This window comes from Conger conger, chromosome 8 (genome assembly GCF_963514075.1).
Source record: "Conger conger chromosome 8, fConCon1.1, whole genome shotgun sequence".
NCBI classification, from domain to species: domain Eukaryota; kingdom Metazoa; phylum Chordata; class Actinopteri; order Anguilliformes; family Congridae; genus Conger; species Conger conger.
Genome location: NC_083767.1, coordinates 61175923 through 61192363, shown reverse-complemented (window position 1 = coordinate 61192363; position 16441 = coordinate 61175923). Strand labels below are relative to the sequence as shown.

The 16441-nt window shown below is 49.1% G+C and overlaps 1 protein-coding gene across 4 annotated transcripts in view; it reads right to left on the bottom strand.

The window, feature by feature from the left end:
• The window catches only part of LOC133134989 (glutamate receptor-interacting protein 1-like), a 282057-nt gene that overhangs the window by 20007 nt on the left and 245609 nt on the right, over positions 1-16441 (bottom strand). For all 4 annotated transcript variants that reach the window (XM_061251696.1, XM_061251695.1, XM_061251698.1 and 1 more), the window contains 6 exons: positions 12348-12497; positions 8161-8347; positions 7379-7524; positions 5481-5561; positions 732-801; positions 25-170 (listed from right to left, as the gene is read on the bottom strand). In XM_061251696.1, the coding sequence (XP_061107680.1) occupies positions 25-170; positions 732-801; positions 5481-5561; positions 7379-7524; positions 8161-8347; positions 12348-12497 (780 nt within the window). The remainder of the gene's footprint in view (positions 1-24; positions 171-731; positions 802-5480; positions 5562-7378; positions 7525-8160; positions 8348-12347; positions 12498-16441) is intronic.

Genomic DNA, 16441 nt, shown 5'->3' with positions numbered 1-16441 from the left:
GCTGGTTTTCGGAGGCAGGCCTACCGGAGTTGTCCTCGTCCTTGCGGATCTTGAGCTTGACCAGGTCCTCACACTGGTTGAGGATCTGCACGGCGTCCTCCATGGAGCAGTTCTCCAGGCGGATGTTATCGATGGCCAGCAGCTTATCACCCAGCTCCAGAGTCCCCGTCCTGTCACAGACAGCCACACAGTGATGACTCACTCACACTCACACTCACACTCACACTCACACTCACTCACTCACTCACACTCACTCACTCTCACACTCTCACTCTCTCACACTCTCACACTCACTCACTCACTCACTCACTCGCAGTACACAGAACACACACACACACACTTTGTGATAGGCAGGGCACACAAGTTTATAGAGTTCTCAGGCACTCACTCACACACACACACACACACACACACACACACACACGCTCAGGCACACACACACACAGATTCTGAAGGCATAAAAAGGAATGCCATTACATTAATACTATGACTATATTGTCCTCTTCTGAACTGCCCTGCGTTTGTATTTCTAAGCCTGATTATAGGCATTATTCTCAGCAATTTTTCCCCAGTTAAGGAACTAAATAAAATATGTAAACAAAAAGAAAGTTTTATGAGTCACGTTCCTATCGTCGCTGCTGTTGCTGTTATGCCTCTCGTGCCATTACTATTCATGTGCTGCAGTAAAATAAATAAAATGGTAAATCCCAGAGGGCGGTGTGAGGCACTACCTGTGAGCCACGCTGGCCTTCTTTATGTCCGAGATAATGAGGGCGTCGCCCGGCTTCCTGTTTGACGGGGCTGGGAGGGAGGAGAGAGAGACAAGAGGAGATTTGACTTTGTCTCAAAATGGCCGCCCACCTGCAGAGACGAGAGCAGTGGACCTCGCGGTCGCTCGACTCCATTATATCTGGCTCACCACATTATGCAGGGCTGCTGACAGTGGAACAGCCTCCAGGGCTACTCTGGGTGCAGTTACATCAATCACCGCGCCACTGATAAAACAGCACTTTGCTCTATTGAGATGTTCTGTATTGGCTTTATGGAGCCTCCTTTTTTTATTTTTATTTTTGAAATTTGCACGGTCGAGTTGTTTTTACGGGGGCTGGTTTCACTGCAGCGATATTTTTTGTCAGTTAGGCAGAACACGCACAAGCACGCAGTCTCCTCCTCTGCCCTTATTTTCTGAGTTCTACCCGGCAGCGCTGGGCAGTTATTGCGCGGGGCAGTTATTGTGTGGGGTCTGATTTGGATTCCAGACTATGGGGTGTCTTAGTCTCATCCCGTTATATACCATTCTCTAAGTTCTTTAGGATGAAGGGAGAGGCATCTTATAAATTCATAAATGTTTTATGGCAGCCATTTTCATGTCGGGCTGAAATAAGCCCTCAAACTAGTTACCTGAATAATTGAAGAAAAAAAAACACATAACAACATATTATGTTAAATTACTCTCAAAATAGACAGACTTTCATGAGTATGAACACCTTTTTTTTAATTAAAAACCAACAAAAACCCAGATATGTAGCTGCAAGCAGCGATTCAGTGTACCAAGCACAAGTGAGCAGCCACAAGACAATGAATGCAAGAAATATATTAAAATATAATTTAGTAAAAGCTGGGAAGCACTTTAGCCACATCTTAGTCTTAGTCCCAAACATTATGGTGCTCACTGTATAACAGAAACATGGTTTTCAAGACCAGGCTCGATACGGTGCTAGATTCTATTTAGCTTTTAGGCAGTTGGTACAGTTTAGTGGTCGGAAAAGGTGAGCATTGCTGGGCAGAATGGCCCGTTCTCACCGTTATGTTATGTTATGCTATGCTATGCTATGCTATGCTATGTTATGTTATGTTATGTTATGTTATGCTATGCTATGTTATGCTATGCTATGCTATGCTATTTTATGTTATGTTATGTTATACTATGCTATGCTATGCTATGTTATGTTATGTTATGCTATGCTATGCTATGCTATGTTATGTTATGTTATGCTATGCTATGCTATGCTATGTTATGTTATGTTATGTTATGTTAGGTGACGAAATAGATGTTACAAAATACTGAGTTTCCACTGGGAATTAAGTGATTGGACCCTGCCGTAGTGCAAATGATACTTCCTTTTTATTGGCCAGAACAGCAACGGCTGTTGAAAAAGCAGTCCGTGTCTGCATGTTCTCGTGGGACCAGAGAGGAGGAGCGGACGATGTTTGACTGTTGATGCGTGAGGGGAGAGTCGAGCGGCGCTTCAGCAGACTGCCGTGAATCATGAGCGCTGCCGTGGAAACCGCCTGGGGCTGCTGTCAATCACGGAGCTGTCAATCACGGAGCGATTCGCTCAAACCATCAGACCGTCAGAGGTCAGAGTGCGCAAGCTTCAGAGCCATCTGTCAGGAGATCCTCTGACTTCTACTCCGAGACAAGCGCCCCGAAGCTGGTCCTACGGCGTGTGAAATGTGAGGCGCTCGTGTTAACTCGCGACAGAGTACGTGGCCCGCATGTTAATTCCACAGCCCATTGATTCATCTTATTGGAGCTATGATTGTCATCATGAGGGACATAACCGTAATTCACACTGGGGATATGAATATGGAAATGTTATGAATATGTATGCGGTGAAGAGCCATTGGCAGCCCGAGCACGATTGTAAATCCCGCTGCTTGCAGGACACTCAGCATGCCAGACCGTGTGTCTTGGCTGAGAACACTTCCAGGACAACGAATGGGAACAGGCAATAATCTACTATTGTCCTTTTGGTTTCTCGTTGGCTGGCTGAGCGGGGACTGATGTCACTGCCCTGGGATTGGCTAAACACACACGTCACCGCGCTGGGATTGGCTGAGCACAGACCGACGTCATCACCCAGGGATGCTTTCGAGGCAGGTTTTGTGAAGCGTGAACAGTCCTTGGTTTAATGGGCTGGTAGAGGGAGCGGGGCAGTAACAGTGGAGGAAGGCTTTGTCATCACGGATTGTGTGTGTTCTCATCTCTGCTTCGACCTTCTTCATCGCGGGTCAATCGGCATTGGCTTTGTTCCTTTATCAAATTCAGCCCGTTCCCTCATCAGGTCAGCATGGAGAGGAGAACAAAGACCTCCATTTTGTAAAACAAAGTGCTTAATCTACACTATTGTCGGCGATATCCCTTGTGCCAAGCACCTTGCTAGACTATTAAATCAAATAAAATCAATTTTGTTTGTATAGCCCTTTTTTTTTCTTTCTTCTTTTTTTTTTTTTCAAAGACTGTCACACAAAAGTGCTTTACAGAGTAAGGATTCAATTCAATTTTATTTGTATGGGGCTTTTTATAGCAGACAGCCACACAGATGCTCTGCAGAGGAGGGCATCGAGGAAAGGGCAAACACCAGGCCTGAGCCTGACAAGAGAGCAACAAACTCTCCGATGGGAAGAGATCTCGCGAGGAACCCGGCTACAGAGGGGGGAGCCCATCCTCCGCTGGCTGGCAAGGCGTAAAGTCAAGGCGGAATGGATGGAACACAAATGTAATAAGGGATCGATCCCAGCAGACCGAATGGGCCGAGCAGGTTACAGTTGAGGCCACAAGGCTTTGTGAAAATAGGAAGTCGAAGAGCAGAAGCAGCAGATGATATCGCATGCCTCAGAGAAGGCTGGCCACTCATCTATCTACACAGTCCCCCATCAGCTGCAAGACTGCAGAGACCGGTCAGCCGGCTACCAGACACAGCGTGAGCTGGTCAAACCATGTCAAACTGGGAGCTGGTCTGAACTGGTCAACCAGCTAAACCATGTCGAGCTGGGAGCTGGTCTGAACTGGTCAACCAGCTAAACCATGTCGAGCTGGGAGCTGGTCTGAACTGCTCAACCAGCTAAACCATGAGGAGCTGGGAGCTGGTCTGAAGTGGTCAACCAGCTAAACCATGTCGAGCTGGGAGCTGGTCTGAACTGGTCAACCAGCTAAACCATGAGGAGCTGGGAGCTGGTCTGAACTGGTTAACCAGCTAAACCATGTCGAGCTGGGAGCTGGTCTGAACTGGTCAACCAGCTAAACCATGTCGAGCTGGGAACTGGTCTGAACTGCTCAACCGGCTACCAGCTGTTTCAAAACCTAGGTTGAGCATATTTTTTCAGCAGGGTAAACTGATAAATCTTCTAAATCTTCTACAAGATGTTTGGAAAACGAGACGCGTTGCAGTACTGGGTCCGCACACAAACAGGCAAGGCCAACACAACATAATGAATTCTTAGTGACATTCTGTTCCTGGAGAAACAGAAAACAGCACAGGCATCTCAGCCACTGTATTTTGTGTTTGGAGAGGGAAAGCTGTAATTTTAGCTGAAAGTCTGAAAGGTCAAGGGTACCTTTCCTTTCATAACTCGTAAGATAAAATGTCAACACCGTGCAAGCCTGTTTGCACATGAAACGTTTTTTTCCCTTTCAAAGTGCACCACTTTTGGGGGCTTTCATCTTGCGCATTATGCCGCGAAAAGAACATCTGCCGGGTTCTTTGTGAGTCTGAAAAACCTGGCTTTCCGGAACAGCAACCAGACTTTCACACACGCGGAAAAAGAAGTCCGGGGATAGATGCGGGATGAGAGGAAGCTCGGAACATCTGCCTCGGGGAATGTGGGATTACAACGGCAACATTACGCCAGATCACGGTCAGTCCCACCGTAAACACTGCAGACTTTTGCCAAAGACAAAAACCCTCCGTGAAAGACCCGGTTTGTAAAACTGAAGACTTGGATTGGCTTCGCGTTCCTTCTACTCCCGAGCCAAAGGCATTCAGGAATGAATGAGCAGGAATGGAAACGTGGCATGAGAGACATGCCCAAAATCACAATAGTCTTCACCCGTATGAAGTCTACAATCCGTTAGTTTGCATCTACAGAACAACAGCAATAGAAATGATATACATGCAGTAATATAAGATTAAGTTGAGATCACAGACCATTTCAAAGGACTCCAAGTGGATTCCAAGCACTTCATTTAGCAGGGCGACATGGCTCAGGCAGTAAGAGCAGCAGTCATCTGGCGTTCGGAGGATTGCCGGTTCGATCCCCCGCCCGGGCTGTGTCGAAGTGTCCCTGAACACACCTAACCCCGAAATGCTCCTGATGAGCTGGGCGGCGCCTTGCATGGCAGCCAATCGCCGTCGTTGTGTGAGTGTGTGTATGAATGGGTGAATGAGAAGCATCAATTGTACAGCGCTTTGGATAAAGGCGCTATATAAACGCCAACCATTTACCATTTACCATTTACCATTTGATTGGTCAGCCCCTAATCTAAAGATGTGTTCTGGGATTCCAGTAGAGAGTTACATCAGTCCGAAACTTTCTAATCACATATGCGTGACCTCACACCTTAAAGGGCTAACTGGCTGGCTATGCCCCACTGCGCTCCCTGGGGGCCCTGACCACGATGGAGTCCCATGGGGTCCTGACAGTACGCCCCGGCCCGGCCGGGACTGAAACAGAGCTGGCAAGGGAAATGAACTCACAGCTGATGGTGATGCCCAGCTCCACGCCCGGCTTCTTTGGCAGCTTAACGTGGAAGGTACCGCTACTAGGGATCACCGACTCTGGAGGTCAGAGAGAGAGAGAGAGAGGGAGGGAGGGGGAGAGGGGGAGAGAAAGAGAGGGAGAGAGGAAGGAGAGAGAGTGACAAGAGATGGAGAGAGAGGGAGAGAGAGAGAGAGAGGGGGGAGAGGGGGAGAGAGAGAGAAAGAGAAAGAGAGGGGGAGAGAGAGAGAGGGGAGGGGGAAAGAGAGAGAGAGATGGAGAGAGAGGGGGGAGAGGGGGGGATAGAGAGAGAGATTATCAAACCCAGAAAGAGAAGAGAGAAAGAGATAAAAGGTGAAAGGTGAGAGTGAGTAACAGACATGGCCACAGGGGCTGATGCATGTACAGAACAGCCACAGAAACAGACTACGGCACAGCTGGGAACGGTCCTCAAGGGCCAAGAGCTGCTGCTTTTCCACCCTCCCTCTTCCTGGGAGTCAGGTGTGTTCACCCTCCCTTTACCTGGGAGTCAGGTGTGAAGTCGCACTAATTGCTCAGTTATTTACCCAGGACAAAAGAGAACCAAGGCCAGATTTGGAGTTGATGATCCCTGGTCCCCCAGAGATCAGTAGCCCCGCTTTAGATACAGACAGAAAGCAGAAAGGTCCCTAAATGCTGTGACCCCTCCTGGTGAGACAGAGAACATGTTCACAGGCAGCAAAAAGGAGAAGGCAAAATAACAGCAATTCCCATAATCCCACACTCCACAGAGCTGATTTCTCAGAGTGATGTCATAATGCACTATTCTTTTGGTCTCAGCCAATGAGTGAGGGACAGTAGTTCTGCACAAAAATCCCACCAAAAAACCTCTAAAGGTGCGCACCAATGGCAACTATCCAAAATACCATTTCAACCTGCTATAAAAACCTGTTTTTCTTTAGGTTTTTATCTCACTGTGGTATGGATATTGTGTACCACTAATGTACGTATATTATGTGCAAAACAGTTGCTCCCATTCTTTCCTTAGCCGTTATTTATATCTGGTATTAATACTGACAGGATTGTTGTTCGTGTTCAGAGGTGTGCTTGGCTGAGGTGCAGAACGCTGGCCTGGATTGCGCGCATCTAAACGCTCTGATTCAGTGCTAATTCCCGTCTGTCTCTGGAGCGCCAGCTCAACGCAGGGAGCATATTCTGAGCTCCTAGTGGGAAAGCAGTACTATCCGTAGCTGCAATAACTGACGTCTGTTATCATTTTCTCTTCCTTCCCATATTTGCATTTTATTACCAAACATTTTATTTCTTTTGTTTTTGGTCACATTGCGCCCCCCCCACCCTCAATGTGTCACCGTGAATTAAATAAAGAATAAACAAAGAAACTAAGAAATTATCACTCGATGAGAATAATTATTTGCCGTGACTTCTCTTGAGCAGGAACACTGGATGGAATTTATTTTCAAATGGATCTTTCAGCACCCTGAAGGGCTGTCCACACCAAGAGCTATAGCTTCTGCAAATAAGCTCTGTTTTGCGGCCATCGATCGCTGACTCATGAATTGTATTGAACTTTGACCCCATCGCAGGCTCAATTGTCACGACAGCCGCATAATAGGACTTTCACACCTGTAATTATCATTAGCGAAGTGCCGTGAACTAGCTTCCACGTCTAAGCTCGCACTGACTCCACTTCGGCGATGTGTTCTTAGTTTCTGGCTTTCACGAGCGACAGCGTCCAAAATCAAAGTGGAGCGATGACGGAATGTTGGTGACAATGCAGCGATCGTACATCGCCCAGCTGTGAACTGGCCTTCGCATCAGCGGTGGAATGTTCCGTTAAGAACATCCTAGTCGCGTACTGTGACCTCACAAAGGCCTTACGAGGTGGCGGGGGCCGCACCTGCCACATCAAACTCGATCTCCATGGTGACCTTGCTGGTGATGCCGGAGTCCCGCAGCATCTGATTGGTCTCCTCCAGGGTGCTGTCCTCCGTGGGGATGCCGTTGATGGAGAGGATCCGGTCTCCGATCTGCAGGATCCCGCTCCTGAGAGCGTGACATCACACCGCGTCATCACACCGCGGCATCACACCGTGACATCACACCGCGTCATCACACCGTGTCATCACACCGTGTCATCACACCGTGTCATCACACCGTGTCATCACACCGCGACATCACACCGCGTCATCACACCGTGTCATCACACCGCGACATCACACCGCGTCATCACACCGCGTCATCACACCGCGTCATCACACCGCGACATCACACCGCGACATCACACCGCGTCATCACACCGTGTCATCACACCACGACATCACACCGCGACATCACACAGTGTCATCACACCGCGTCATCACACCGTGTCATCACACCGCGACATCACACCGCGTCATCACACCATGTCATCACACCGTGTCATCACACCGTGTCATCACACCGCGACATCACACCGTGTCATCACACCGCGACATCACACAGTGTCATCACACCGTGTCATCACACCGTGTCATCACACCGTGTCATCACACCGCGACATCACACCGCGACATCACACAGTGTCATCACACCGCGACATCACACCGCGTCATCACACCGCGTCATCACACCGCGACATCACACCGCGTCATCACACCGTGTCATCACACCGTGTCATCACACCGCGACATCAGGGCTCACCTCTCTGCTGGGCTGTCCGGGTCCATGTAGGCGATGAGGGGGGGGGAGCTGAGCGTTTCCGTGGCAAAGACCCCGCCCTGCAGCTGGATGCCGAAACCCATGATGGAGTCACAGATGAGGACCACCTCCGTGCTCTCAGTGTGCACCACCTGCCCCGACAGACCCAACGTGCTGGAGGCCAGGGACACTGAGGGAGAGAGGGAGGAGAGGGGGAGAGGGGGAGGGAGAGGAGAGGAGGGGGAGAGAGGAGGGGAGAGGAGGGGAGAGGGGGAGGAGAGGAGAGGAGAGGAGGGGAGAGGGGGAGAGGAGAGAGAGAGGGGAGAGAGGAGGGGGAGAGGAGGGGAGAGGGAAAGGAGGAGGAGGGGGAGGGGGAGGAGAGGGGGAGAGGGGGAGAGGAGGGGAGAGAGAGAGCAGAGGGGGGGAGAGAGGAGGGGGAGGAGAGGAGGGGGAGAGGAAGGAGAGAGGGAGAGCAGAGGAGGGGAGAGGGGGAGAGGGGGAGGGAGAGGAGAGAGAGAGCAGAGGGGGGGAGAGAAGAGGGGGAGGAGAGGAGGGGGAGAGGAGGGAGAGAGGGAGAGCAGAGGAGGGGAGGGGGGAGAGGGGGAGGGAGAGGAGAGGAGGGGGAGAGAGGAGGGGAGAGGAGGGGAGAGGGGGAAGAGAGGAGGGGAGAGGAGGGGAGAGGGGGAGACGAGGAGGGGGAGAGGGAGCAGAGGAGGGGAGAGAGGGAGGGAGAGAGGTGGGGTGAATTTGTGCAGCAGTCAGACAGTGCTGAATGTGGGCAGAGAGAAAGAGTTCAGGTCCTGCAGGGCCCGTGCAGGAATCTGTGTGCAGGAATCTGTGTGCAGGAATCTGTGTGCAGGAATCTGTGTGCAGGTACCCTGGCTGAATGAGGAACCGACTGTTTACACCGTCACTGTCCTACATATTCAGGTTTTGAGAGAAAGAGAGAGAGAGAGCGAGAGAGAGAGAAAGAGGGATGGAGAGAGAGACACACACACAGAGAAAGAGAGTGTGTGAGAGAGAGAGAGGGAGAGAGAAAGGGAGAGAGAGAGAATGAGAGAGAGAGAGAGAAAGGGAGAGAGAGAATGAGAAAGAGAGAATGAGAGAGCCAACCCCTGAACCCTGCCTGCTGAGCCTTAATGAACACTTTGGAGAAAGAGGTCCACAGCACCGCGGCATCCAGTCCGCACCACACCTGGGCTCGTGCAACGTCACCATTGACCTTTCCACAATGACAGCATAAAGGGAAAAGCAACCGATGTCTTCCAGACCCTTCGCAATTGATTTCTCTCAATCTTTCAAGTCAAGCCTGTCAGTGCACGACGTCTCCTGTGTAAAATTTTATAAAAATTTGGCGTGTCCCCAAAAAAGAACATTGCCAGACCACATTCAAGGTCCCCTGAATGCAATGCAGTCACACTTCTTTACACTTTCTCTCTCCTCAGTGGATTCCACATCAAACCTAGCCGCAACAGACAGCAGTGAAATGGATGCTTCAGTCGTATCTGCTTTCTTGCCGGTGCGGAATGCGTCACTGAGAAACGTCTTTAAGGGCATCCTGTTCTAGAGAAATGAGTCAGCTGGAAGTTCCTGCTTCTCCACGAACAGCATGTGCTGTGTGAGGGGATTATAAATGTGCTACCAGTAGTGCCAAAACCCAGTCAAATCGCTACCTTTTTTTATATAAAGGTAGGGAAACATTATTTCACAAAGCGAATGAAACAGAAATCACTGTTGAGGTTCGCCCTGGGGCTTGACCTGGCTGTGGGTAGTGGAGGAGAAGCCCAGAGACACTGATCTCCTTTGATGTGTTTGCGCGCCGTCGAATTTCTCTACGCTGGAAAGCGCTGTGTCCTCACCTGACACCGAGACTGGGAATCACGTCATGCTATGGCAAGCCGCAGTTGACAATAGGGATGTGACAATTAATCAGTTTTAGTAACCGGTTACCATCCCATTTTTTAAACGGTTAACCGGTTAACCGATACTGGTTATGACTGCTAGGGGGCGTGCATATATCAATAGTTAAATGGCAACATTGTAAGTCAGATAATAGTAAGTCAGCCTAATTGCCACATTAAATATTTACATTGACATTGACATTGCGCAGTGTAACCTCACAGTTGCAGAGATCTGTAGTAAATCCCTGTAGTTTACCTCCAGGCAATGATGCTCGATCGTGTGTCAGTTTTTTAAATGCACCTTGATTGGCATGAAATCTGTGAATATGATGCTGTTAACAACTTTGTTACAGACGGGATTGTGCACTCAAAATTCCGTGGTCACGCAATATTTGCCTGATATATTATAACACCGGGTCTGTTTTACCATAGGCGGCTGGTCTCATGATTTTACTTTCATGCCAGTGCAGGTCGCTGTACAATTTGATATATTCATATGCAACGGTAAACTTGCATTTTATATGCCAATGCATTTAATATGGCGTGGGACCATCGTGGTGGTGAGATTAACGTGTCCGTTTTTCGCCGAAAGCAGGGAATTTTCGCTTTCAATATCCGATGGACAAATAGCCTAATGATAATGTTTTGCTTTATTTATTTTTTATGTAGGTAGCGCACAATGGAACGCGAAGCTCGGTTTGCTGGTAGTGTCAACTCACGTGTCAACGAATAAACTCGGATGAAGAAACGCCATATGATTAAGCCATAAGTGAACTAACAGCCACAGATTTAAAACACACAGAAATTATTTGACAACTATAGTACTGTTGCATTCAATTCCATGTGGTGTTTGCATTCTTAAGCCTCTGAAATGGCCGCAGATTGCTTGCTTGTACGACTGTAGCTTGTGGATTGAATGTAAACAGTGTATTGTAATATTCCGTGCAACATTTGTCCATAATGTATTGCTTTGTTTATTTGTAGATACAGCATAGTGGAAAGCTACGTTCAGTTTGCGGGTACTTTGAATTTGTATCTGTCAACGAATAAACACGGATCTTCTGTGAACCTTAAGAAACGACAAAACGTTACAATAAGCATAACAATAAGTAAACCAATAGCTACAGAAATTATTTGATAACTCTAATACTGTAGCATTCAATTCGCTACGGCGTTTTTTTAAACCCCTTGATTGCTTGCTCGAACTACTGAAGCTAGTCGATTGCTAGTTTAGAACCGCAAAAATACGTCTGGTGAAGAACGTGCATTTATTTTAAACTGAGCTTACAATTTCACCTTCATAAAAAAAAAAATATCGGTTATCGGTTATCAATTTTTTGTAACCGGTTACAAATCAGTTTCGGTTAACCGTTCAACCCTAGTTGACAATACTGAAATATTGTAGGTCCTGGGAACGCATGGGATTCTTTATGTTATTTTTGATAACATAAAGAATATCGACACAAACATGAACTTAAGGTAGACCTCCTGCCACTGCTAAGCAGTGAGGACACATCAAGTTGGGCAAAAAGAAGTAGTGTCCTTAATAGCCTCTGTAAAGTCACCACAGACTTCTTTTTTTACCAGGCCTGGCATATACAGTAAGTCATATATTATATCCCTATATTACTCACACACACATTATGTTGAAATGGCATGTTATGCATTGTGTATATTATTAAATAAGACCTATTTAAAGAAAACAACACAGTGCAGGCAGTAACAGACAACAGCGCAGACAAGAATTAACTGAACGGTTAAAGGAGAACAGTGCAGACAGGTATGACCTGACCGGTTAAAGGAGAACAGCGCAGACAGGAATGAACTGAACGGTTAAAGGAGAACAGTGCAGACAGGTATGACCTGACCGGTTAAAGGAGAACTGTGCAGGCGGTAACAGACAACAGCGCAGGCAGGAATGAACTGAACGGTTAAAGGAGAACAGCGCAGACAGGAATGAACTGAACGGTTAAAGGAGAACAGTGCAGGCGGTAACAGACAACAGCGCAGACAGGAATGAACTGAACGGTTAAAGGAGAACAGTGCAGGCGGTAACAGACAACAGCGCAGGCAGGAATGAACTGAACGGTTAAAGGAGAACAGCGCAGACAGGAATGAACTGAACGGTTAAAGGAGAACAGTGCAGGCGGTAACAGACAACAGCGCAGGCAGGAATGAACTGAACGGTTAAAGGAGAACAGTGCAGGCGGTAACAGACAACAGCGCAGGCAGGAATGAACTGAACGGTTAAAGGAGAACAGTGCAGGCGGTAACAGAAGTGGGGCGTACGGCAGCTCTTGTGGTCCTTCCTCTTGAGTTTCCTCCTCATCATGGTGCCGCGGGGGCTAGCGGGGTACAGGCTGCGGGGCAGCGTGTTGACGTTCAGGGAGCTCAGGCTGTACGCGCTCATGGAGGACGGAGAGAAGGAGGAGCCCAGCGCTGGGAGGAGAGAGAGAGAGAGAGAGGGATGAGCGAAAGACCCGGGGCGGGGTCGTTTCAATCACAGCACCGTCCCTCTCACACACCACACACGGACCGGCACAGACCCCTCCCCCAGTGGGCCAGCGCTGAGTCACATGGTCTACCTTAAGAGTGGGTTTCCTATATTCTAAGCAGGCCTGGGTCAAATGCATAACTGGTCGGGATTGAAATGCTTTTCTGTGCTCGATTGATCTTGCCTGGTGCAACTGAGCCAACCAGGGTCAGAAGGCGGGGTTTACTTTCAGTTACCAGCCATGGTTGCTACATCAGCATTAGGATGTTCAGTTAAGGACGTTCTAATCGCATATTTCTGATCTCATTTAATCCCACATTGCATCGGGGGGTTGGCCCCTCTCTAGTCTAATCAACTGTAAGTCACGTTGGTTAAAAAACATCAGCTAAATAACTGTAATGTAACGTAATCTCATCTGACTGAATTAGAGTTAGAGCCAGCAGTGTGACCGCTGGCTACAGATGGCGCTGGCCTTGTCCGGATCAGAACCGGACCACAGGGCCCACGCCTGTCTCACACTGGCCCCTTAAGCGGCAGAGCCAGCCGGCGGCCTATTCAAGTCTTCTGAACGTAAACCTTTCACAGCCGTTTACTTAACGTGTCCCTTCACCTGTCTCGCGTGTTTGCCAAACTGCATCAACTAACCGTCATTAAGCGAGACTGCGGTTAATCCCATAGACCCCGCGGCTGGCGGGTTCCTGCGCTCACATCGTTCGGCCGCCCGGCGACGAGAACACAGCGACCAATCTGCAGCGCAGCGCAGCGCCATCGGGGATGAATGAGCGCGGTCTGCGGGCTCACCAAACGAACGACAAACAGGCCTCCCAAGACTACACCCCGGAAAACACTCGCGCTCCGCGCGCACTGCAGCTAATGAAATCTGAGGACGGCTCGTGGATCGCTGTACAGAGGTGCGTGATGGGAAGACGGCGGCGGATTCCGGATGACTGGCGGTTAAGCGGCGTGTTGGGAGGGACGAGGCGGCATTTTAAACATTTTATTCTCAAACGGAGCGACGGGGCTGTTAATGACACAGCGGCTCCAGCGCAGGACATCAATACACGCACAGGCCGGAAATCAATACACGCACAGGCCGTTAATCAATACACGCACAGGCCGGAAATCAATACACGCACAGGCCGTTAATCAATACACGCACAGGCCGGAAATCAACACACGCACAGGCCGTTAATCAATACACGCACAGGCTGGAAATCAATACACGCACAGGCCGGAAATCAATACACGCACAGGCCGGAAATCAATACACGCACAGGCCGGAAATCAACACACGCACAGGCCGTTAATCAATACACGCACAGGCCGTTAATCAATACACGCACAGGCCGGAAATCAACACACGCACAGGCCGTTAATCAATACACGCACAGGCCGTTAATCAATACACGCACAGGCCGTTAATCAATACACGCACAGGCCGTTAATCAATAAACGCACAGGCCGTTAATCAATAAACGCACAGGCCGGAAATCAATACACGCACAGGCCGTTAATCAATACACGCACAGGCCGTTAATCAATACACGCACAGGCCGTTAATCAATACACGCACAGGCCGTTAATCAATAAACGCACAGGCCGGAAATCAACACACGCACAGGCCGTTAATCAATAAACGCACAGGCCGGAAATCAATACACGCACAGGCCGTTAATCAATACACGCACAGGCCGGAAATCAATACACGCACAGGCCGTTAATCAATACACGCACAGGCCGTTAATCAATACACGCACAGGCCGTTAATCAATACACGCACAGGCCGTTAATCAATACACGCACAGGCCGTTAATCAATAAACGCACAGGCCGTTAATCAATAAACGCACAGGCCGGAAATCAGTAAACGCACAGGCCGGAAATCAGTAAACGCACAGGCCGGAAATCAATACACGCACAGGCCAGAAATCAGTAAACGCACAGGCCGGAAATCAATACACGCACAGGCCGTTACTCAATACACGCACAGGCCGTTAATCAATACACGCACAGGCCGTTAATCAATACACGCACAGGCCGGAAATCAATACACGCACAGGCCGGAAATCAATACACGCACAGGCCGGAAATCAATACACGCACAGGCCGGAAATCAATACACGCACAGGCCGGAAATCAATACACGCACAGGCCGGAAATCAATACACGCACAGGCCGGAAATCAATAAACGCACAGGCCGGAAATCAGTAAACGCACAGGCCGGAAATCAATACACGCACAGGCCAGAAATCAGTAAACGCACAGGCCGGAAATCAATACACGCACAGGCCGTTACTCAATACACGCACAGGCCGTTAATCAATACACGCACAGGCCGTTAATCAATACACGCACAGGCCGGAAATCAATACACGCACAGGCCGGAAATCAATACACGCACAGGCCGGAAATCAATACACGCACAGGCCGGAAATCAATACACGCACAGGCCGGAAATCAATAAACGCACAGGCCGTTAATCAATACACGCACAGGCCGGAAATCAATAAACGCACAGGCCGTTAATCAATACACGCACAGGCCGGAAATCAATAAACGCACAGGCCGTTAATCAATACACGCACAGGCCGGAAATCAATAAACGCACAGGCCGTTAATCAATACACGCACAGGCCGGAAATCAATAAACGCACAGGCCGTTAATCAATACACGCACAGGCCGGAAATCAATACACGCACAGGCCGGAAATCAATACACGCACAGGCCGGAAATCAACACACGCACAGGCCGTTAATCAATACACGCACAGGCCGTTAATCAATACACGCACAGGCCGGAAATCAACACACGCACAGGCCGTTAATCAATACACGCACAGGCCGTTAATCAATACACGCACAGGCCGTTAATCAATACACGCACAGGCCGTTAATCAATAAACGCACAGGCCGTTAATCAATAAACGCACAGGCCGGAAATCAATACACGCACAGGCCGTTAATCAATACACGCACAGGCCGTTAATCAATACACGCACAGGCCGTTAATCAATACACGCACAGGCCGTTAATCAATAAACGCACAGGCCGGAAATCAACACACGCACAGGCCGTTAATCAATAAACGCACAGGCCGGAAATCAATACACGCACAGGCCGTTAATCAATACACGCACAGGCCGGAAATCAATACACGCACAGGCCGTTAATCAATACACGCACAGGCCGTTAATCAATACACGCACAGGCCGTTAATCAATACACGCACAGGCCGTTAATCAATACACGCACAGGCCGTTAATCAATAAACGCACAGGCCGTTAATCAATAAACGCACAGGCCGGAAATCAGTAAACGCACAGGCCGGAAATCAGTAAACGCACAGGCCGGAAATCAATACACGCACAGGCCAGAAATCAGTAAACGCACAGGCCGGAAATCAATACACGCACAGGCCGTTACTCAATACACGCACAGGCCGTTAATCAATACACGCACAGGCCGTTAATCAATACACGCACAGGCCGGAAATCAATACACGCACAGGCCGGAAATCAATACACGCACAGGCCGGAAATCAATACACGCACAGGCCGGAAATCAATACACGCACAGGCCGGAAATCAATACACGCACAGGCCGGAAATCAATACACGCACAGGCCGGAAATCAATAAACGCACAGGCCGTTAATCAATACACGCACAGGCCGGAAATCAATAAACGCACAGGCCGTTAATCAATACACGCACAGGCCGGAAATCAATAAACGCACAGGCCGTTAATCAATACACGCACAGGCCGGAAATCAATAAACGCACAGGCCGTTAATCAATACACGCACAGGCCGGAAATCAATAAACGCACAGGCCGTTAATCAATACACGCACAGGCCGGAAATCAATACACGCACAGGCCGGAAATCAATA